The following is a 24,057-nucleotide window of genomic DNA, read 5'->3' as shown; positions in this document are numbered from 1 at the left end:
ATGAGGAAAGTAGGTCTATTACAGCCACCTAAATTAGAGTTGACAAAGAATTAATACCTTGCATACTTTCTCTGAATTCATTTATTTAGAGAAAGTACAATCACTCAGATCAATACAGATTATTATGGACAATATCAATACAGAATAAAGTTGAGGAAGTTACATTTCACTTAAATAAATATAATTAAAAAGCAAATGTAGATTTTAAGATTAATGCACAAGTAATTGAGTTTCTAAGTTAATGTTACACTGCTTGATTTTTAAGATTATAACATTTTAATTAAATGGCAGCAGATACAAAAGCATTTTAAGCATCTTTTGCACTGTATAATGTACTATAAGCAGGAGTTTATTCTATAGCATTCCAACATTCTCATGGCCTCAGTTTACACATAGAAGGCAAGCTGGACAATAGGAATCCGCATCACATAAATTATCTACCACTACACAGGTGTAAAGTCTGTTATGCATGTATTTTGAATAGAAATTAGTTTTGAATGCCAGAAAGAATGTCAGCTATTTTTGGCAGACTTAGGACTTCTCAGTTTTGCCACTAATTAGCTCCCTGAGCTGTTTAAGTCTGTGCTCCAGTTACTTCATGTTTAAAGCAGGAGGACTGGACTAGATTTGTCTCTTAAGTATCTACTGAAGCCTAGGATTTTACAGTTTCTTGCTGTCAAGTTTACCACATTTGATTTTCAAAACAAACCTTTAAAGTGATTTTCTAACATCTTCGTTGAACCCATACTTTTGCATGTGTTTATAATAAACAAAAAAAGCTGACTATGTTGCTATGGAAGGCCATCCTTGCTCAAGGAAGATTATAACCTAATTGAATATTCAATTTAGTACCCACCACCAATCTGAATTTCTCTGAAGGCTCTGTCTCAATCTCTATCATAAACCTACAGTTGTCCACCAAACATTCTCTACCTGTATGAGTTTCCTATGTATATCAGGAGAAAAACTGAAAATCAAGTTTTCAGATAACTGTTAAGTGACTTATTTATATAATTTTTAAATAGCCATGTCCTTTGCACCCTCCCATAGGGCAAGGCATGAAGTTTTCAAAGGCAGTCATACACTTGCTTTTATATTTCTTAAGACAGCTTAAGATCTAACACAATTCCAGAATCAAATTTTCAAGTACAAATACAGAGCAGGAGATAAACCTAACAATACCCATTTTTCCTAACATCACCATACTCATAAAACCTTTGTGATTCATTCTAACACACCTATCAATGCACTTGGCAAGAATATAATGAATAAAATGGCAAGCAGTAAAATCTAATTCATGCCAGAACACTGCAGAAGTTTCATGGGGAGCACACTCATACATATACACAACTTTACAAAAATTGGGAATACTGTTAATTTCAAATAAGCAATGATAAAATTGGGACTTTCATGCCAGAAGTCCTGTTCAGTCAAAATCACGATTTGTAAGAACAAGTGGAGCCACCAGTGTCCAAACATAAAGTATGATGCCAATCCAACTGGAAGAGATTTTCACCCACACAGCTGTCCACTGACTCTTCATCTCACGAGAAGGCTCATATCTGAAATTTAATTTAGAGAAAACAAAGAGGGAAGTGTTGAATATCAGCTATCAAGTTACTTCATTACTTCAGAAGTGTTTTTGTATTCAGTTTCTGGTAAGATACACTGCTCACAAAAATTAGCATTTGATTTTTTTTTATTAAGAATATCAGAAAAGCAAACAAGTCAAAAAAAGTTGTTCAATGATACAAATGACATGCAAAACCAACTTTTATTTCATTGGTGAAAATGCATTACACAAAAGGCTGAAAATACTGGAGTATTCGCACATTCCCTGATCCCTTAATTTTTGTGAGCAGTTAGTTGTGAAGGTAACTATCAGTAATATTCTTTAAAGGAGTAAAAGACATAGACCTACCTCTAAAATAGCTTCTTTTACACAATACTCAAGAGATTTTTTGTGTATTTCTATGTTAGTAGTAAAGAGATAGCAGAGAAATGGAATGTGACCTTGGATAACTAAGATGTAACATAGTTAACAGTCCTATCCTGTATAAAGAATATAATCTGTTCAACGCATATATGGGGAACTACCCACACCCCTTCCTGTCTTAGATTTAAGACTGGGAAGGAAATTACCCCAAATTTAGCTGATCTTTGTGTCAATGAAACACACCAAGTATATTTTTGATCTGAAGTCTTAACATTTACTCATCACCTGCAAGCCAGAGCTGTGAAATGCTGAGAACTATGTGGATTCTTACAGTTTAATACATTACATTGTAGTTTTTTTATTTTTTTTAAGGAGGGGAGATAGTAAGACAGACTCCCCGTATGCACCCCTACTGGGATCCACCCAACAACCCTGTCTGGGACTGATGTGTGAATCAGCCAAACAATTTTTAGTACCTGAGGCTGACAGGCTCTGACCAAGCAAGCTATCTTCAGTGCCCATGGCTGATGCTCAAACCAATGGAGCTACTGGCTACAAGGGAAGTGGGAGAGAATGGGGAGACGGAGGAGGCTGAGAGAGGGAGAAAAGCAGATGGTCACTTCCCTTGTGTGCCCTGACTAGGAATCGAACCCAGGAGGTCCATACCCCAAGCTGATGCTCCACTAAGCCAACCGGCCAGGGCCCAGAAATTTTTTTTAAAATGCTTATTTTTCAATAATGGCAGTAAAGGCTGCTCACAAAGAAATGAGGCAGAGTAATTTTTTATAACTTTTGCTGGTATTTAAAGTCTTAATTATGAGTTAAAGGTTTTATGCATCAAAAATTACTAAAAACAGAACTGTCCAAAACATATAGTTCACCTGGATCTCAAATATTTCAGTAATCATTTGGACTAAATTAGAATTTTTGAAAACAAAATATAAATAATATAAATTGCTACTTTACTCTTATCATAAAAAGATATATATGGTTACCCCATAAATTAGCTTTGAAGACTTCTAAGGATACATGTACATTAATGTATTCACACTTCAATTTTAAAGCCTTAATGATAAAATTTGAACAAAACAAGAGGTGTTTTGTTGTGTCTTTTGTCAGGAATTGGTTACAGTATTTAAAAAATAAGGAAAAGTAAACTGTTGGACTAAATATATCAACATGTATTTCTATAATAAATATTAGTTTCATGAAAAGTTCTATTTAAATCTCACCAAGATTTGGAAAAGTTCAATGTTATTGCAAAAGCATGTAAGTCTGCATTTCGCACACTGATCTCACTATTCATTTAGCTGTAAGTTTTGAAATACACTGAAGGATAAAAGTAACTTCATACCATGTTTTGCAATGGAATTAAGAAAAAGCAGAATTTCCATATGCAAAGTTTTCATAAAATATAAGTACCTGTACCAGTTGGTAAGGGTCATCATAATATAAAGGGAAGCCAGGAAAAGCATGAAGTGAAAGAAGGAATAACTGTATGTGACACCATCCCTTTCATTATCTACAGCTCGGTGAACATCATCTCCATCCTCAAGTGATCCATCACTTCTGGCTCCACCATCTTCTATTAATGTTGATTCATCACTTGTTAGAGTCAGTTTATTAACCTGACTATTGTTTGAAGTACGGATGCTGAATGAAGGACAGTTTAGGAAAAGAGAAGAGAAAGGGCATTAAAAAAAAGATTTACAAATTTATATCTAGACTTCTCGTTACAAAATCCATAACTTTTCTTACCTTGAATAAAACACACACAATAAAAAGAGGATTAGTCCTATAATTCCTTGAGCATGCCACCACTGGACAGACTCCCCATCCTTTGGGACAGTTCTTGTTGTATTGTATCCAATTATGCTTAGTAGACTTGGGTTGCAATTTGTTTCTGTAATGTAAATGAAAGTCAAAAATGTTAGTATAAAAATTTTATTTTTCAAGGTGTTAACTAGTTCTTTGTAACTACATATACACTTACAAATTCAAAGAGATTCCTGGAGAAAGACACAAATTTAACAAAATGTTTTAAGACAACTTATATTTGTATTAATAATGAAAACTTTCAAATTTTATATTGCTAATTTTATAGAAGTGCTTGAAAAAGTTCATTTCATTTTCAACCTCATGAAGGAGCTGAGATATTATTAAGCTCTCTATAATAAATCTGTAGCTGATTTAGGAATAAATTCAAGTGCTCTAAACCAAAATGCATTGGCTTTTTACTATATATCGTATATATAAGGTCTACCAGAAAGTTCTGTCCGTTTCCATCACAACAAGTTTCTACATGTAAGCTCATGTTTATTTGGCGCATGTGTGCCTCTCTATTTTTATCACAATGTATACATACTGATGTAGCAAATTAACTAAAAGTTGCTTCACGTTAGTCTTATGTGTGAAGCGATAGTGTACCCATGGCTACTGATAAAGTTCATTTATGCCACTGTAATTTTTACGAATTTCAACAAGGAAGAAATGCTACAGAAGCATGTAGAAATTTATTGAAAGTGTTTGGTGAAGGAATAATAACCGATTATCACTTGTTTTTGTCCTTACAAAATTTCTTGAAGGGAAAAAAATTAAAAAATGAAGATCTCAATAAGCACTGGTTCAATTTTTCGCATGAAAAGATAAAACATTTTTCAAAAATGGGATATACAAATTGCCCTCACGCTGGCAAGAAATCAATAATGGCAATTATATTATTTAATAAAGTTTATTGACGGTGAGAAAAATTTGTATTTTGTTTTATTCCAAAAACGGACAGAACTTTCTGATAGACCTTATATATTGTGACATACCAATAGTGATTAGTGACTTGATGAAGTTTATCAGTCTCTCAAGCAAGATAGCTTACACATAATACCAAGTTATCAAAGTTGTAGCAAATGCTATGTGAAAAGAACTAACCTATAATGGCCTGATGCTTATTCAGCTTTTTAACTCTTCTAAGAAAGAATTAAAGTAGGGCTGATATTCAGTTAAGTTTCCAAAATATGTTTTTTTACCCCAACAAAGTCAGATGTCAGTCACCATCTTTTTTTTTTTTTTTTTTTCCTTGTATTTTTCTGAAGCTGGAGACGGGGAGAGACAGTCAGACAGACTCCCGCATGCGCCCGACCGGGATCCACCCGGCACGCCCACCAGGGGCGATGCTCTGCCCCTCCCGGGCGCCGCTCTGCCGCGACCAGAGCCACTCTAGAGCCTGGGGCAGAGGCCAAGGAGCCATCCCCAGCGCCCGGGCCATCTTTGCTCCAATAGAGCCTTGGCTGCGGGAGGGGAAGAGAGAGACAGAGAGGAAGGAGGGGGGGGGGGTGGAGAAGCAAATGGGCGCGTCTCCTATGTGCCCTGGCCCGGAATTGAACCCGGGTCCCCCGCACGCCAGGCCGACACTCTACCGCTGAGCCAACCAGCCAGGGCTGTCAGTCACCATCTTAATGAAAATGATTCTCATCGTAAAGCTATTCAGATAAGGATAATCTCAAAATCAAATTACTAATAGTTTTTCTAACCACTTATATAGACAATATTATGAATCCTTCTCTAATATACTAAAAACAAACCAAAAACCCACAAGAAAAACAACAACCCTTTTCTCCAACTAGTGATAAAGCACCTACAGAGTTTGTAAACTCTATGAGATTGAGGTAACATGTTCTATAATTATTTTAAAGGAAAAAAGATCATTGTCTTTTCAAAAAATAGCAAATTCCTCAACCAATTTGTTCTACCTCAAATGATATATTATTGGCTTCTATTCCCATAAAATGCAATGTAATGGATCTATATAGAGATTCATTACAAAGCTCAATTATTTTCACATGGAAGGTAGTCACAAATAGAATAACTTCAGTGAAAAAATAATATTACAACTGAATCAAGCATTTAAACCACTTTTTATTTATCACAAGCACTATGCAAATTAGGCATATTTCTTATAATGTTCATAGAATTTCTTAAAATTTTATTAAAGAAACTAAAAAATATCTAACAATACATCAAGTAGTCTTATTTACATGCTCTTTATTCTTCTAGGAATACGACTGCCTTCTGTCACTATACAGTTGACCTCCCTCACCCATTTTGCCCTCCCTCTAACATCCCCTGCCTCTAGTTACCAATCTATTGTCTATCTCTATGAGCTTGTTCTTTCTTTTATTTTTTATATTCCACATATGAGTGACATCATATAGTATTTGTCTTTATTTTAAAATAGCTTAATTTCACAAAATAAGCATCTTTGAAAGGGAGAAAAGTTGCAGGATTGATTAAAAAATAAACCCAAACAATACATACCTGGTTCATTGGTCATAGCAGACCATGTCAAATACATTGTGTAGATTGTAATTACTGAAGACTGTAACAAACCAGATCTTGGCTGTGATTCCTACAGAGAATAACATGGAGATAAATATTATAACATCATTCAAGACTTAGGAAAACTTAGAAAAATAGAAGCTTCATGCAAACTAATGATATAAAGAGCATACTTGGATTTTTGGCAGTATTGACATTACAGAAGCACCAAGGCAGAGGAGCATGTTGACACTGATGAATGCTTTATTTTCTGAACAACTGGCTGGATGAGTATAGTAAACAAAGAACAGGACGATAGCAACTAAAGACAGCAGATAATTCAGAGCTGTAGCTGATAACAAAGCTGTGAAGAAATATAATTGGACATTTAGATTTTATCACAAACAAATTAGGCATAGAGGCCTTATAAAAATAATGTACTCAAAATATATTTAAGCAATTAACACTGTCAGCATTATGCAGGCTGTAAATGTAGGGGAAGAGATTAATTTTGAACTTAATTTTAGAAGAATTTTATCATCTTTACAAATAGCTCACTATTATATATTTCCAAGTTAGGAACATACTAATATGATTGTTATTAATAGTAATAACTATATTAGAGTTTACAAAACATTCACATATGCTAACCATTATTTTCAAAATATAGAGAAATAACTAGAGGGGAAATGTTAAGATTTTTTAAAGAACCAGGCATTTGAAACAAAATTATTTTCATTGTCAATGTTAAGCCCATTAAACAGTACTTTTCTTCAACTAAAATCTTAAAAAAACATTTTTTTTAAACATTTTTGTTATGAAAGAGTAAGTCATCATTTAAGACGGTAAACTAAGTTTCTTCTATATGTAAATTTCAAAATACACACGCGCTTTAGTTTTTATGTTAATGTGTGCTCAGTATACCTGTATATGTGCCTCAAAATTCCAGGCCCTGAGGACACAGTAGAGAACAAAACCAAAACTCTTATCGTAGACTTTGCATTAATGACTGAGGTATTTCTACATAAGTGAATTTTCCAAATGACTAAAGCTTATTTCTTTGAACACCAAACTCTCCTTATTTTAGCCACTGAGATCAAATACCACAAATGAGTTGTGTGAGAGAAATGTCAGGCTAGCTTTCACTGATTTAAAATATATTTTTTGTTAAAACTCAGATAATTTCACATAAAACTAGATTTCTGGCTTCTCTTGAAAAAAAATTAAGCAACAGTGGGTTCAGACTTCCACAGGGCAACTACTGGATGGAAATGAGCAGTAGCTATACTCTTCAGGTAAGGCCTTCATACTCTCCAATTCATCTGTCTCTACTATTTTCACAAGGATTGAATGTAAACTTAAACCTGGCTCTCTTCCCTCATTTTTGTTACCTACTGTGTAAACATGAATTTTCATCTGCTTTACAGTATAACCATATGACTCAAGTTCATCATTATTAATAAGCACTGATTACAATATTATAATAATTCCCTTAGTGTTACTAATAAATATAAACCTCTTAACTAGAAAACTAACCCCACTAAAATCATGATTTTCCTCTAGTTTATACATCTATTCTCAGCTTCAATCCTGCAGATATTCTGTAAACAAAAACTTACCTGCGTACCAACATCTTGAATTTCCTTCTTCCATTTTTTCAACCCATGATTCATTCCATGAATGGGCAAAATCAATAAGTAAGACTAGCTGTATGAGGATGAAGCAAAAGGCACCTGCCATGCCTACATAAAACCACACTGAAAAGAAAAAAAAAAACAGAACACAAATGAGTAGCTGGTTCAGTTTCTATTATTTCATTTACACAATCACAATACAATAAGAGGAAAATAAAATTTTATACAAATGCTTGAATTTAGCCAACTGGGAGAAAACAAAACAGAAACAAGCCGAAGTTACAGTTCCAGGCAATTATTTCAGTTTCTTTAAAAAAATACCAACACCACACACACATATGCACATGCACACAAAATGATTTCTTACCAGTTGTAAAAGTTCCTTCTGGAATGAAGAAAGCCCCAATAATAATTGCTATTGCTGCAGCAAATTTAAAGAACCAGAATCTAAAACAACAGGAAATATTTTTTAATAATACATTTTCATTCAATAATTTCATATATAAAATCTTATAAAAACATCTTAAAGAACAGCTACACTTTATGTGACTGTTCTATTTTTCCCCCTGATATCCTGAAAATGAGACGTGAAGACCATTATGTCAACTGTTTTAGAACAATTTTAAGAAAGATATTTTTGTCAATTCATTATAATAAAATGAGAGTATCAGTTCCATTTCACAGGTTCATTTCAGATAGTGAGTGCAATAATTTGTGAAAATGTAAGGTGCACTGTATAACTAAATAGGTTTGGGTTTCTTTTATTTTTTAAACTCACAATACGAAAGTACTAAGCACCATTCCCAGCACAGAAAACATACAGTCTATTGCTCATCTTTAAAATCAGAACAGTCAAGTGAAAAGTCAGTACAGATCTTATTTTTACTTAAGCCAATGTACTAAATCAAAGCAGTCACGTGACCCACAGTACTGTTTGCTATCTGTACTCATACTGCTGAGCTAGACCAGTGGAACAGTCTTCGTAGAAGACTCTGACAGGAAGAATTGCACAGCCCTTTTCCCCAACAGAAAACCTAACATACTGATGTCCACAGGAGGGCTTCAGAGCAAACCTCACGAACATTTAATCTACTCTAAGAAAAGGATATCTCTTATGCTTAAGAGATTTTTAGAAACCATGGGACTACGTCAGGAACAGCACAGAAGATACAGTGAGTGATACAAGGACTGCAAATGAAAGACTAGAAATTGATTTTCACGTGTAGCTTTCAGGAAAAGAACATCTTTTTTCCAGCAGGTTCCCAGCTAAGACTAGCTGTGATAACAAGCTCCAGAAATCTCCAGACAGGCATCTGGCTTGAGTAACACCCAGATAAACAGTCCCAAACAGTCAAAAATCCGATTTAGGATGGAAACTTTAATGCATGTAAAAAGCTCTGAATGCATGAAAGTCTCATGCAAAGCCTGCTGAGACAAAGAGGTTGGGTAATGGTGAGCGCTGACACACCTGGGAAGGCCCCCAGGGGGGATGCTGGATGTGGGCTTGGTCCAGAGAAGCCTGACTCAAAAGCTCCTGAGCGAGTTGTCTACTTGGGGAGGAATATTAGGGTTACTATCCCAAGGTTTTTCAGAAGGAACAGGTCCCAGGAGGGTCAGGTGATTTTTTGACCCACCAATACTTAACGTCAATGAAGAGCTGCAGTACAAAACCAGTCTTTCCAGGATGTACTCTTCTGGCATGAGCTGAAGCCTCTCCCAGTCTACTGGGCTGCTGCTATCCAGAACAATCTCACTGCCTGGAGGTGGGACCTAGTGCCACAGACTGCTCTGGGAAGCCAGCAAAAAGGGTGATTTACACAACGAAGTCACCATTAAATCACCACTTAAATCCAATCCCCAGTCTTCTTCTTCTGCTCTGTAGTCCAGAAACATTTCTCTAAAAGTCAGAAAATCAGTAAAAGTCAGTAGCATGTCAGATATGTCATCAGCCACTTCATCTTTTTGGTGCTGTGAAGTTCTTGTCAAGGCCACCATGTTAAATCCAGGAATCTGCTCCACCAGCTGGTCTTCAATACACTTTCTACCAAAAAAATATATTTGATAAAAATAGGCGTGTAGGTGAGTTTATTCTCTTCTGTGTCTTCAAATTCCTGGTAGTACAGTACTTGTTCTTAAAATTTGTAATAACTGGTGCTCGCTTCGGCAGCACATATACTAAAATTTGTAATAACTGGAACTCCATGATAATGTCCTCTAAATATCCAACCCACAGCATCAAATTCTGTATCAGAGGCAGAAGAGACAGTGCGAAGCTCTCTCCCTCTAGGACAGGGGTAGTCAACCTTTTTATACCTACCGCCTACTTTTGTATCTCTGTTAGTAGTAAAATTTTCTAACTGCCGCCGGTTCCACAGTAATGGTGATTTATAAAGTAGAGAAGTAACTTTACTTTATAAAATTTATAAAGCAGAGTTACAGCAAGTTAAAGCATATAATAATAATTACTTACCAAGTACTTTATGTCGGATTTTCGCTAAGTTTGGCAGAATAAATCTTTATAAAACAACTTACCATAGTTAAATCTATCTTTTTATTTATACTCTGGTTGCTTCACTACCGCCCACCATGAAAGCTGGAATGCCCAATAGTGGGCAGTAGGGTCCAGGATGACTACCACTGCTCTAGGACATCCATCGCTGCTGTGGCTGTATCCACCCCACATGGAGTGAGCTGGTCCATAGGCCTCCTTCCCTGCTGGTGGTCATGGCCTGGCCTCCATTCTGCTCCAAAAAGCCCCAACTAGCACAGAGGAAGCCTTGCTGCTGAGGCCAAACAGCTCTTTGCCGATTCAAGGCCCAGCCAGGTCAGCACCTACATACCACCCTGGCCTCAAGAAAACTGGAGACCAATTTCCCTGATGAATGTATATGCAAAAATTCTCAAAAAAATGTTAGGAAAGCAAATTCACAAATACAACATCCTTTCATGATAAAAAACACTCAACAAATTGGGTATAAAAGGAATATATTTCAACATAATAAAAGCCATATACACAAAACTCCTAACATCAATCTCAATGGTGAAAGAACAAAAGCTTTTCCTCACAAGCAGGAACAAGACAAGGGTTCTCACTCGCATCACTCTTAGTCAACAGAGTACCAGAAGTCCTAGCCACAGCAATGCGATAAAACAAAGAAATGAAAGGTAGCCAAATTGGAAAAGAACAAAGTAAAATTGTTATCTGCAAATGATACGATCTTATAAACATAAAATCCTCAAGACTCAACCAAAATCTAGGAATTAATCAACAAATTTAGTAAAGTTACAGTATATGAAATCACCATATGAAAATCAGTTTAGTTCCTATACACTAACAAAATATCTGAAAATAATTTTAAAAACTATCCTTAATTCACAGCATCAGAACCAGTAAAATACATAGAAATAAATTCAGCCAAAAAAGTGAAAGATCTGCATAATAAAAACTACAAAATGTAAAGATACCTGGTATTCATGGTTCTGAAGACTTCATATTGTTAAAATGCCCATACTATCCAAAGTCATCTATAGATTTCACGCAATCCCTATAAAAATTCCAATGGCATTTTTCACAAAAATGGAAAAAACAGTCCTAAAGTATTTACAAGACCACAAAAGACTCCACATAGCCAAAGCAACAGTGAGAAGGAAAACAACGCTGGAGGTATCACACTTAGTGGTTCCAAACTAGACTACCAATGGGACAGAGCAGTGCCTAGAAACTTAACCCTTACCTATATGGTCTTTAACAGACAATCTTGGGAAAACTGGGCAGTCACATGTAGAAAAATGAAACTGGACTCCTATCTTACTACTCACAAAAATTAACTAGAAATGGAGTAAAGACTTAAACCTAAGACCAGACACTGTAAAAGATTACTAGAAAGATAACTGATACTAAAAAGAAAACGGGAAAAGCTCCTTGACGTTAGTCTTGGCGATGAGTCTTAGAATGAGACACCAAAAGCATAGCAACTAAAGTAAAATCAAACAAGTGGAACTCAGCAAACTAAAATGTTTCTGCACAGCCAACAAAACAACAAAAAATGAAAAAGCAACCTACAGAACAGGAGAAAATAACTGCAAAGCACATACTGGATAAGGTGTAAATACCCAATATACATAAGGAACTCATACAACTCATTAAGCAAACCACCTGATTTAAAAAAGGACAGAATCACTTTTTTCCAAAGAAATACAAATAGCCAAAAGATACATGAAAAGGTACTCCATATCACTAATGGTCAAGGAAATGTAAAGCAAAACCATTATAAGATGGATGGACCTGGAGACTATTATGCTAAGTGAAATAAGACAGGCAGAGAAAGACAAATATCATATGATCTCACACATATGTGGAATCTAATGAACAAAGTGAACTGAGGAACGGAATAGAGGCAGAGGTGGGGTCACAGGGACCAGAGGGAAGGGGGATTCGAGATGGGATCAGAGAAGGTGAGGGGATTAGTAAAATTATATATACACAACACAGAAATACAGCTAACAGGACAGCAAATCACAGAGGGAAGGGGGGAGGGAGTTAGGGGGTGGGGGCAAAGGGGTGTAAATGGGGACACAGGGGTGGGGGTGTTATATTCAGTGGGACACTTGAATCCATGTTAACACAATAAATTTAACTTAATAATTAAAAATATATATATCATTTCATGCCTGTTAGAATGGTCATCATCTAAACAAGAAATAATGAGTGTTGGGAGAATATGATAAAAACAGGACCCCTGTGCATTGTTGGTGGGAATGTCAACTAGTTCAGCCACTACAGAAAACAGTAACAAGTTTCCTCAAAAAATTAAAAATGTTGTACTGAAACCAGCGAGAGTATACAAACCAAAGTACAAATTTAAAGGAGTCTTTATTCAAAGCTGGCGACCGCATGGAGACCTAAGTCAGTCAAATCATGCAGCCTCAAACACAGTTTGAAGTTAGCTTTTAAAGACAAAATCACATCCTGACTGGGGTATGGGAGGAGGGGGAGTCCCGAAAAGCATAGTACAAAAGCAATAAAAGTCATTAATCTCGCTAACAAGCTCATTAAATCTTACTGACTTGTTACAATGTTTATTGATAGGATCAATTTAAAGAAAAATATTTCTAAACACGAAGACCATAAGTTTTGAAGATGGTAACAGTAGTGATACATTTTTTTCTATCCCTAACAAAAACATTTCTAAACATTCTAGGGTTTAGGACCCCTGACACATCTGCAATTTGGCAAAACAAACTTCAAGGCCGGGAATAGGGAATTTTAGAAAAAGTAAGTTCTGGGGTAACTTAGAGTTCAAGATGGAGGAGAAGCTAAATCAAGTTACTTATGCTAAGAGCCTTTTAAAGCTACCTTATTGCTAAAAGCTGTTCTTTTCTACATTTCACAAACATTTAGAAAAGCAAGCACACTGTTTAGGAATAAAGTTTTTCATTCTGGCTGCACTGTATGTCAAAGAAACCGAGTTGTTTTAAGTAGCCAGACTGGTCGCCCAAAAGCTAAGAAGAAAAAGAGTAAATTCCTCATTATATTCACAGATGTGGCAGATCCCCTCTTTAGGATGAAAATATAAAATATTATGTATCAGAGATTATACTGGTAGATAGATGACCAAGGCTTGTATTTAACACTTCTATTTCCAAAATCTGACATTCTTAAGTAGACAAAAGAGAATGTCTTATCATTCATCTTATCATTCATGAATAACAAAATAATTCAACAAACTTTAAGTTTATTTTACTTTAATGTTTATTAAGACAGATTCAAATTTACTTTGAAGAGGCTACCCAGACCCTCACATTGAAGTTTACAATCATGCACCACATGATAACATTTTGGTCAACAGACAAACCACCCATAGACAGTGGTCCTCTAAGATCATAATGGAGCTGAAAAATTTCGATCACTTAAAACACTGTAGCTGTCATCGTGTTGTGATACAACACATGACTCAGGTGTTTGTGGGGATGCTGGCGAAAACAAGCCTAGTGTGCGGTTGGCTGTATAAAAGTACAACACATACAATTATGTACAGCACAAAAAATAGACAATGCCAATAGAACCCTGTTCCTGGTTTTTACTATACTATATGCTTTTTAAAATTTTTCAATTACAGTTGACATACAATATTATATTAATTTCAAGGTATATAACATATTTTATTATACTTTAGAGTGTACTCTTTTGTACTTATTGAAAAAAAAAAAAGGTTCCCATAGATCAGTGTATTGTTATGCTGGCAGCAGCCTTGACTGCATTATCTTCTCTTGTGTTTGATTTAATCTCGTGTTGTTTTGTATATTCCATGTAGCCTACGTGTACAGTGTTCATAAAGGCTGTCAATAGCACTGTCCGAGGCCTTCACATGCACTCACACCCACTCCCTGACTCACCCAGAGCAACTTCCAGTCCTGCAAGTCCAGACATGGTAAGTGTTCTATACAGGTGTACCATTTCTTTTTTATCTTCTGTACCAAATTTTTACTGTATTGTTTCTATGTTTAGATACACAAATACTTAGCACTGTGTTTCAACTTCCTACAGTACTCAGTACAGTAACATGCTGTAGAGATTTGTGGCATAGGAACAATAGCCTACTTGTGTACTGAGCTATCCTGTCTAGCTTTATGTACAAACACTCTACAATGTTCGTGAAACTGCTTAACAACACACTCCTCAGAATGTATCCCCATCGTTAAGCAGCATATGGCTGCATCCAAACACTTACCCATTGTGCACCGCAGCTCTAGGATCACTGCTACTCTTCACTTTGATCATCAACAGAGACAGGAGAAGGTAGAACATAGCCAAGCCAAAGCACAACCGGTAGACAGCTTTGTAGCCCACCAGAATATTACAAGGGACGACACCCTTTTCATTCTCACAAAATCCAGGAATCTAATATAACACAAAACAAGAATTTGTGATCCAGAACTTTTTCAAGTAAAAATAAAAATTCTGTATAATCAAGTAGTTTAAGCAAAGATTTGGAAAACTAACGTTTGCTTTTTAGTTTACACTGAATGTGTAATCAAGGTAAATCTGGAACGTTTTCATAGACAAAAGTTTAATTATTTTTTTCACTTTACACGAGCACATGATAAACTCCAATTCAAATCCTAAAGAGAATATTTATTTTGACCTGTAGACTTTTTCTAAATTATTTAAAACTTACATTCTACTGTGATATACCGAATTACCTATATAAGAGAAAAATACAATAAAAAAGTTTAAGAACTATAGAGTAACTAAGTCTGTTTTTAAACCCTAGAGTTATTTCTAATAATGAATAAACTTAGATGAACATAATTGCTGTCAGTGATTTTATTTTTTAACTTAGAATTGAAAAAGGCTGATGACCATTTCAGAAAGTCACATGGAATTAAGACTACAAAAAATATTTTTAAGGAAAATAAAATGGGAGTAGTCCTCAGAGCTACACACATTATTGGTATGTATGAGAACTTAGAATTCTATTTAAGCTATGAAGGCACTACTTCCTTTTGCTAGTTCCTGCAAAGTCAGTAAGCCTCTTTCTGGTCTCACTTAAACCCTATCTTTCTGATCCAGTCTAAACCTTATGCAATATGTACTTACCCATAATTGCTTGCAACATGCACTCACTAGCACCCTTAATTATCCACTCCTTTATAGCAGCAACCACCTGGCCAATTTCCATCATTAAGTTAATTCAGCCATCTATATTAGTCAGGTTAAGCTGATATAGTAAAACCTCGCAAATATCAGCTCAAAACAACAAAGGTGTATTTCTTGCTCATATACCAATCATGTACATAATTGGTCCTGAGTACTAGAAGCCACCATCTCAAATGATGTACAGGTTGTGACAGAAAAGAAAGGAGCTCTTGCAAAAGGAAGTGGAAGCTGACAGGTATCATGTCCACTCACAACGCACTGACCAGTGCCAGGGACATGACCCTACATATCACGAGCACCCTAGGAAACACAAATCTTCAGAAAGCAGAAAAGTAGAAACATTTACTGACAAGAATCAACAGCCATCACCTAAATAAACTATTATTACCATGGTCAACTGGATTCACGACAAAACCCAATGAACATCTCATGGCATGTTTTCTGCTTATACACAATACCTGAGCATACGATGTGCCACGTACAATGCTACTTTCAAAATCATAATTTCCCAAAGTTTCACCATTTTTCCTCACCCCAAAGCCAACCCCAAATAGACAACTGTATGCTTTACAATGGGGGTTCTCTAACATAAATACTCTCTCTCAACCTCAAATTTTCTATTTTCACTCGTCTTGCCTTGAAGGACTGCTAATTTCTATACCCCTTCTCTTGATCCCCTTTCTCCTTCCTCTCCCTCTCCCCCACACACAGATGAGATCTCCAATCTTTGACTACTCTCAAAATACAAATGATCAAATCTCTCCATTCTACAAAATCCTTTCCTTAACTCAGTTTCCAGCTAAGACCAGCATCTTCATAACGAAACTTCATGATAAACGGGCAGTTTATGCTCACTGGATCCACAGCCTCATGGCCAGCCCACTCCTTCCCACTTCCCTCTGGCCCTCGCACCCTAAAGAAACTGCTTTTTTTTTTTAATTTTTTTTAAAAAAATTTTATTTATTCATTTTAGAAAGGAGAGAGAGAGAGAGGAGAGAAACAGAGAGAGAAGGGGAGGAGGAGCAGGAAGCATCAACTCCCATATGTGCCTTGACCAGGCAAGCCCAGGCTTTCGAACCGGCGACCTCAGCATTTCCAGGTCGACGCTTTATCCACTGCGCCACCACAGGTCAGGCCGAAACTGCTTTTTTAAGACACAGTCATGTACTGATTGTCCAGTACTCTCCCTAAGGTCTGCTCAGTACATTCTTTTGCTTATTCCTTTTTTCACTGTTTCTTCAGAGGTTCCCTTTTCTCGACAACCCAACTTTCTTTTTCAATGTTACACACCCATGTTTCCTACTTCCTGCCTCTCTCCCTTTCTCTCATTCTCAGTTCAGTACCCCAAAGTCAACATGTTACAAACTATAATAAACTGTATTTTCCTCACCTCTTTTTACAATCCAACTCCGTGAAAAATACTTTAAAAATAAAATACCCTTTATCTCCTTCAGTTAACAGCAATCGTTTCCTCCCAGTTGTCTAAGAGATCAGAACCTAGTTATAATCCTATCACTGCCAATGTTTAAATCCAGATCCAGTCATTTCTATAATAAAGTCTATTTTAGGTTCTCTATATACCTCATGTTACATCACTGCAACCACCTCCACACTTAAATGACTTCCAATTATCAGATCAATCTTCTAAAGCATGTAGTCCACTCAAAAAAGCTCTTTATCCTCATTTGGCTTCCTACTTCTTATCTGAATACAGAAGTTCTACTCATTCTCAGAATGCCGTTTTCCATGAGACCCACTGAGATTGACATTTAGTTGATTAGAATTACAGGAAATCCCTGGGTTATGAATGAGATAGGTTCTACAGGTCTGTTCTTAAGTTGCACTTGTATGTAAGTTGAAACAGGTATGTTTACCCATTAAATGCAACTTGGACAGATGTTTGTCTTAACAGAGCATTTACTTTTACCTTTCTGTGCATATAAATATTTAAATGTCTTAAAACCAAGAGAACCTTTCTCATTAGTATTCCAAAACTGCCTATACTTACCTCCTCTGATTACCACAGCACATTTCTATACCACCATCACAGAATTTAACAAGCTGCCTACATTGTCTGTCTTTCCTAAAAAATTATGAGTTATTAAAATTGGGATTGTGTATTATCTTACTTTGTACATTATTCTGTTTCCAATGCACAAAAAGTCAGTTCTATGCATGCATCCATTATAGGTTCAGTTAATCAATAAAAAAAAAAAAAGACAAACCTTATTCAGTTGTTCTTCCATTCCTGGTATTAACATTACACAAGCCACACACACTCCAACAAGCAGGAAAAGTGCATAGATCAACCTAGTTACAGTGGAGTTGTTTCCACTAGGGCAGCATCGGCACAGCAGACACGGGGCACTGCCACACAAACATGGTATCTGAGAAAATATTAAAAATCAATGTAGTTAAAAATGATACAGTGAAAATTTATATTCTATCCATTCAAAAAAAAAATGAACTGAAGTTAAGGTAATTCCCAGGGATCACTGTAAATTTACAAAGCTTAGTGGTAAAATGCATGAGGAGAGCATGCCCACGCCTCTTTCCTCAGGCATGTACTCTGCTTCCTCCATCCTAAGCTCTAAGCATCCCAAGGAGACTGGCACCCAGGAAAGCTAAGTGGCGGCTCGTCCTAGGCTCACATCCTCATCCTGTCTCCATGGGCCTGTCCTTGCCTTACTGTCCCAAGCTTTAATACACTTACTCTCACTTTCAACACACACACACCTTAGTAACTTCTGGGTAAGGGTGGAGCAAAGTCAAACATAAAAGTGTCTGCCCCAATACCAAGCAAAATGAATAAAATCAGTTAAAACAAAAAAGGGGGAAAATCACCAGCAGCAATGTTTAACTAGGGAAAATAAAAAAGGAATGACCTATTCATGATCACAAGCCCATCTCTCCCCCTCCTGCCCTTTAGAAATCATACCGGCGAATTCACAAAACTCTACGAATCCTCAAATACTCCAGAGGAAAAGAAGTGAATTGGTAGTATCCTTATCTTTTCCCTCTTCTGACTTGGTGGTAGGGATAATAGTGAAAATCACTACTATAATTGGGCAAAACAGGATAAAAGAACAACTGAGGCCAGCTACCTTTCCCCAGTGTAAATGCACATAAACACAGGCCAAGATAACGTTAACAGTGTCTAGACTTATACCCTACTGCCTTAATCAATGGAAAACAATAAATGAAAAATGATTTTCAGAAAATTAACAACAGGCAATGCAGGGCAGTAATTTCTAAGGAAGGAAACAAATGAGCTCTATGAGTGGCCCATCTTTCTGCTTAGACAGTGCAGGGAGTAGGATGCAGGCTGAGACCAGCAGTCTATCAGGGTTGAGAGTTCAGGGAAGTAAAGACAGTTTCTTTAGGCAGAATCCGAGAGAGGAAAAAATTATATACATAAAATAAGCCCTGGAGATGTGCAGAGGCTTCAACTTGAGTCTTAGAGAGAGTAGTGAGCGGTGCATACATTTGAAAAAATTACCCGGAGGGGCAGGGAGTGTGAAGAGTTGGTATCCCCACCTGCCAGAATGAAAAATCCTTGTAATCCATGAGGTATTGAGCAGACTTATAAGGGTATTTATTACTCAGTACTAGAGAAAAAAATCAGCCATAAAACTAAAGACTATTCCAGTCGCACTTAACAACATCTAAAAGCAAGCATCAAAAAGATCAAATTCAAAGTGCAAGAGTATTTTTTAAAAATAAAAATATAACCAGCACCTATCAAGGTAAAATTTGCAACATTGTCAAGTATTAGTTGACTATATTTAGGTGGATCTATTTCTGGCCTCTCTATTGGGTTTCACTGATCTATTTGTCTATTCTTTTGCCAATACAGCACTGCCTTAATTATTACTATAGGTTTACACTAAATCATGCTGCTGGGTAGTGTTGATCCTACAACTTTGTTCTTCAATATTGAGTTGGCTATTCTGAGTCTTTCATATTTCCATATAAACTTTAGAATCAGTCTGTCAGTTTCTACACAATAACTTCCTGAGATTTTGATCGAGACTGCATTGAAACTACAGATATTTGAGAAACTGACCATCTTAACAACAGTAAATCTTTATTAATCTATGAACAGGAAATATCTGTCCATTCAAGCTTGGCTCAATAGAATTCTGTAGTATTCTTAACAACCTTATATATACTTTATTAGATTTACACACAAGAATTTTGTTTTCTGGATGCTGGTGTAAAAGCTATAGCGTTTTAAATTGAAAGTTCCACTTTTTAAATTGCTGGTATATAGGAAAGTGATTTACTTTTATGTATTAACCTTGTTTACTGCAACTTTGCTATAACTGCTTACTATTTCCTGGAGTTTCTATCTTGATTCTTTTGGATTTTCTACATAGAGCATAATGTCATCTGTTCACCTGTACACTTTTCATTTCCTTATCTTATTGCACTAGCTAGAACTTCCAGAACAATATTGCAAAGAAGAGGTAAGAGGAAATATTCTTGGCCTTATAACTAATTTTAGTGAGAAAAAGCAGCTTTGAGTTTCTCATCAAGTATGATTTTAGCTAGAAGTGTTTTCTTGATATTCTTTAAACTTGAAGAAGTTCCCTCTATTCTTAGATTATTGGGAATTTTTCTCATGAACAAGTGTTGAATTTTGTCAAATGCATTTCCTGCATCAACAGATGTGATTTTTTAAAAGCTTGCTGATGTGATGAATCCATTAATTGATTTTGGATTATTGAACCAGCCTCCCATACCTGTTTATAGCAGCTTTATTCATAACTGCCCAAACCTGGATGTAACAGAGATGTCCTCCAGTGGGTGAATGGACAAATGAAATGTAGTACATCCAGGCAATGAAATATTAATCAGTGCTTCAAAAAAAAAAAAAAGCACTATCAAGCCATTAAAAGGATATTACTAAATGAAAAAAAAGTAGTATGAAAATGCTACATATTATATGATTGCCACTGTATGACATTCTGGAAATGACAAAACCATGGAAACAGTAAAAAGATCAGGGACTGGGAGTGGGTGGAGGGATGACTAGGCAAGGCAAGGAGGACTTTTCGGGCAGTAAATCTATTTTTATGTTCCTATAATGGAGGATACATGTCATTATACATTTGTCCAAATCCACAGAATGTCCAAAGGCAAAAGCTAATCCTAATGTAAACTACAGACTGAATGATTATGATGTGTCAATGTAAGTTCTGTGAATTGTAACAAACATACTACCCTGGAGGAGAATGTTGATAATTAAGGCAGCCATGCACACATAGGGAGAAGGACTATATGGAAAATCTCTGTATCTTTTTCAATATTTGTGAACCTAAAATTACTCTAAAACACAATCTTTTTAAAAGAACATAAAAAAAGAATAACACTGTTATCAGGTGGAATTTAGAACGGGATGGCAAGGCTGATTAAGCATTTAAAAATCAACCAATGCAATTCATCACAGTAATATACTGTTAAGATGCAGAAAAATCATTTGACAAAATTCAATTCCCGTGACAAAAAATATATGATATATATTTCTGCAAACAAGGAATAGCATAAAGGGCATTTAAAAAAATCTATAGCTGCCATCCAAACTTTATGGTGAATGTCTGAATAATTTCCCCTAAGGTCTAAGACAGGGCAAGGATATCTGTTCTTACCAGTTGTATTCAAGTCACACTGGGAGGTCCTAGTCAATATAACAAGGCAAGAAAAAGAAAGAAAAGGTATAAAGGTATACAAATTGGAAAGAAAGAATAAAACTGTTTCCATTCACACCTAATTGTCTACATAGAAAATCCCAAAGAACTTACAAAATGCTACTATAACTACAAGTGAGTTTAATAAGGTCATAGGATACAAGGTCAATGTACACTTACCAATCATATTGCCACATACTAGCAAAAAAAAAACCCAACAAAACAAAACCAAAAAAACCCCAAACCAAAAAAACTGGAACTAAAATTAAACAAGCAGAAAGAAACACTTAGGTATGAAACAAAATATATACTAGATCACTAATGGTAAAATTAGAAAACACTAATGAAAGAAGTCAAAGCCCTAAATAAAAGGCACAATACACTGGGTTCACTGATTGGAAGACTCAATATTATTAAGATGTCAGTTCTTTTAAAATTGATCTATAGATTCAACTCAATTTCAATCACGTGGAAATTAATCACCAAAGAGCCATCCATGAACCAAGGGTTATGAATCATCTCATTCTAGGCCTTTTAACAGCAAATAAATAAATAAATGAAAAAGAAATAAAAAATTTAACACTCTAATCTCTACACATTATATGTAATTTTTCTTTTTTACTTTTCCCATAGTTCAGAAATTTCTAGTTGCTTTGTTATTTAGAAAAACTTTTACAAATATTAGCTAAAAGAAACTTAAGCAAATGAAGAATGAAAGTTTATTTAATTCTGACTTAACTGCTCTAATTTAATAATGTGAATACTTTTATAAATTTGAATAAAATTTAAATTTGTCAATACCTCTAAGAGCATACTGACTGCTGAGACTAGAAGAAATGGGTTTGTACATTACAAGGCAAAGTCCCCTTCAATTGCTGTAGAACTGCACTAACAATTGAACAATTCAGGAATAAAGAGCCAAAGGCACCTGGGAAAAAGATGATCTGAATTGCATACCATACAATCAATTCCTAGACAGGCCACGATAACCTAGAACCATGAATAACCTTGGTCACCTGGCCTCTCCATCTGCCAGAGAGATCTAATTACTAGAAGATAAGAAAACTGCCTCTTTGTTAGTATCTTTCCAATTTCCCTTGGAAAGACAGTATTAATTCAGTTTTGTAGTCAACAAAGGTGGAGAGCTAAGTTTTAAAAACATATACAGAAACTATCATTTTCCCAACATTGTTCACTAAAGCTATTCTTTCTGATTTAAAACACATATAAAGAAATATCTTAAAACTTTTTAAAAACTGTGATTGTCCTTGAGGTAAAAAAAGGTTTGCTCATCACTGATCTAGAGATGAGAGCGAAATGGAAAACATGTACATCGCCTTTTAAATCTTTCCTATATACAAACATGCCCCTTTGAAAACAGAACAAAATCTGACTTGATGAATCAAATTATAGGACATCTCCTCCCTCCCCACAAAAAACAATGAAAATAATCTAATAATAATAATTTATTATTTTGTAATGCATTTTACTTATTACTCTATATATGCCCCTTGCATACAACAGTCAGCACACAGGTAGATCCTCTAATTTTTGTTTTTAGATAAAAATATACCAAGTATCCTTGACCAAACAGAGAACAACCTAGGTTGTAGTAACAACGTTCACCTATTAGTTTATTATAAATATTTAACATTTATAATTCAAGTCATAACATGAACTTTCAAAAACAAAAACAAAAAACGGCGATGTAAAATAATCAAAATGTTGGCTAATGTATATAATGAAGACATCTGGGAAGTCAGACAAGCAATTGTTAGAAGTGGAATTTACAACTCACATATTAAAGAAATATTATTTGAATCCGAATATCTCAAAATTACAAATATCTCTACTAACTGTAATGCCAATGTTTTGTCTACTTTTATTTGAGTGTGGTTATTTTAAACTAAAGTTTATTTGTGCCATCTCAATCAAGAAATCTTGCCAATAAAAGGAAAAATGGTTTCACTCTAACAACGCTATCTAATCAAAATGCAAAGTACATACAATTAAACGTCAAAAGACACAAGTTAATTTAATACTGCAGAACCGACCAGCTTTCCCAGATACATAAATTTCTTGAGAAGTACTGTAATTTCTTCATACCATGAAGGTCGAGGACTCAGTCGCAAGACAGGACTATTTATTTCAAAACTCTATTACTACAGTAATACTACAGCCAGGCTGTCTCAAATAATCGTAGTCTGAGCGACAGAACAAAGAGACCGACATGCCTCCAGGGATGACACTGCTGCAGTCTGAGGTCGCGGGGGAGTGATAACCAGGAGAGACGAAGCACTCCGGCGAAGGAAAGGGCCTGAGAGCTCCGCAGAGACGGCCTAGCGCTAGGCAGACACGGATAACCACAAAAGGAGCCTGGAAAAGGGTGCGGGCGGGCGGCTCCCAGCCCGCCCCTACGCTCTCCCCGGGGGAGTCATCTTCCCATCTCCAGGCAGGCTCCCCACGGCCGCCCGGTCGGCTCTTACAGGAATCAGAGCCGCGAAACTGAGTCGGAGAGACCAGCGAAAATAAGGAGAAAATGGGGACGCAAGGCACTCCGGGTTGGGTGGGGTGCCACGTTCCCAGCCGCCCTCACGCAGCCCACCCGGATCCCTTTCCCCTCCGCGTCCCACGCTAGCCCCCCGAGGCTGCCCAGAACCACCTTACCCAGCTCGCCACCGAGCACAGGCCCAAGACGCCCCCCATCTCCAAAACGTCGCAGGAGCAGCAAATGCCAACAAAATGGAGACAGCGCTTCTCCTGCCTTTTCTGGCTTATTTACGATCTTGGAGCCCCTTCCGGCGCAGAACCTACCCCGCCCCTCGC

General features: G+C 36.2%; 1 protein-coding gene and 1 pseudogene across 1 annotated transcript; both read right to left on the bottom strand.

Moving 5' to 3' along the window:
* Window positions 1-63: 63 nt before the first annotated feature.
* SERINC1 (serine incorporator 1) lies at window positions 64-24,057 on the bottom strand. The gene is made up of 10 exons (XM_066373350.1): window positions 23,899-24,057; window positions 17,767-17,928; window positions 14,613-14,782; window positions 8,249-8,328; window positions 7,867-8,004; window positions 6,442-6,611; window positions 6,248-6,338; window positions 3,695-3,839; window positions 3,359-3,589; window positions 64-1,562 (listed from the first exon to the last, which is right to left on the bottom strand). The coding sequence occupies exons 1-10, from the start codon at window positions 23,935-23,937 to the stop codon at window positions 1,427-1,429; spliced, it is 1,362 nt and encodes a 453-aa protein (XP_066229447.1). The 5' UTR covers window positions 23,938-24,057; the 3' UTR covers window positions 64-1,426.
* LOC136397078 (ADP-ribosylation factor-like protein 2-binding protein pseudogene) lies at window positions 8,336-14,311 on the bottom strand (annotated as a pseudogene).

Source organism: Saccopteryx leptura, chromosome 3 (assembly GCF_036850995.1).
Source record: "Saccopteryx leptura isolate mSacLep1 chromosome 3, mSacLep1_pri_phased_curated, whole genome shotgun sequence".
NCBI classification, from domain to species: Eukaryota; Metazoa; Chordata; class Mammalia; order Chiroptera; family Emballonuridae; genus Saccopteryx; species Saccopteryx leptura.
Note: the sequence above shows the minus strand (reverse complement) of the source record. Positions and strands in the feature narration are given on the sequence as shown.

Bases quoted from the DNA above. Each gene is read 5' to 3' on its own strand.
- SERINC1 (XM_066373350.1), bottom strand. From the start codon at position 23,937: ATGGGGGGCGTCTTGGGCCTGTGCTCGGTGGCGAGCTGG. The intron at 6,612-7,866 runs GTAAGTTTTTGT...ATTTCTTCACAG, and splicing joins TTCAAGATGTTGGTACGCAG to CTTTGTTATCAGCTACAGCT. The intron at 3,840-6,247 runs GTATGTATTGTT...TTTACATTACAG, and splicing joins TGCTATGACCAATGAACCAG to AAACAAATTGCAACCCAAGT.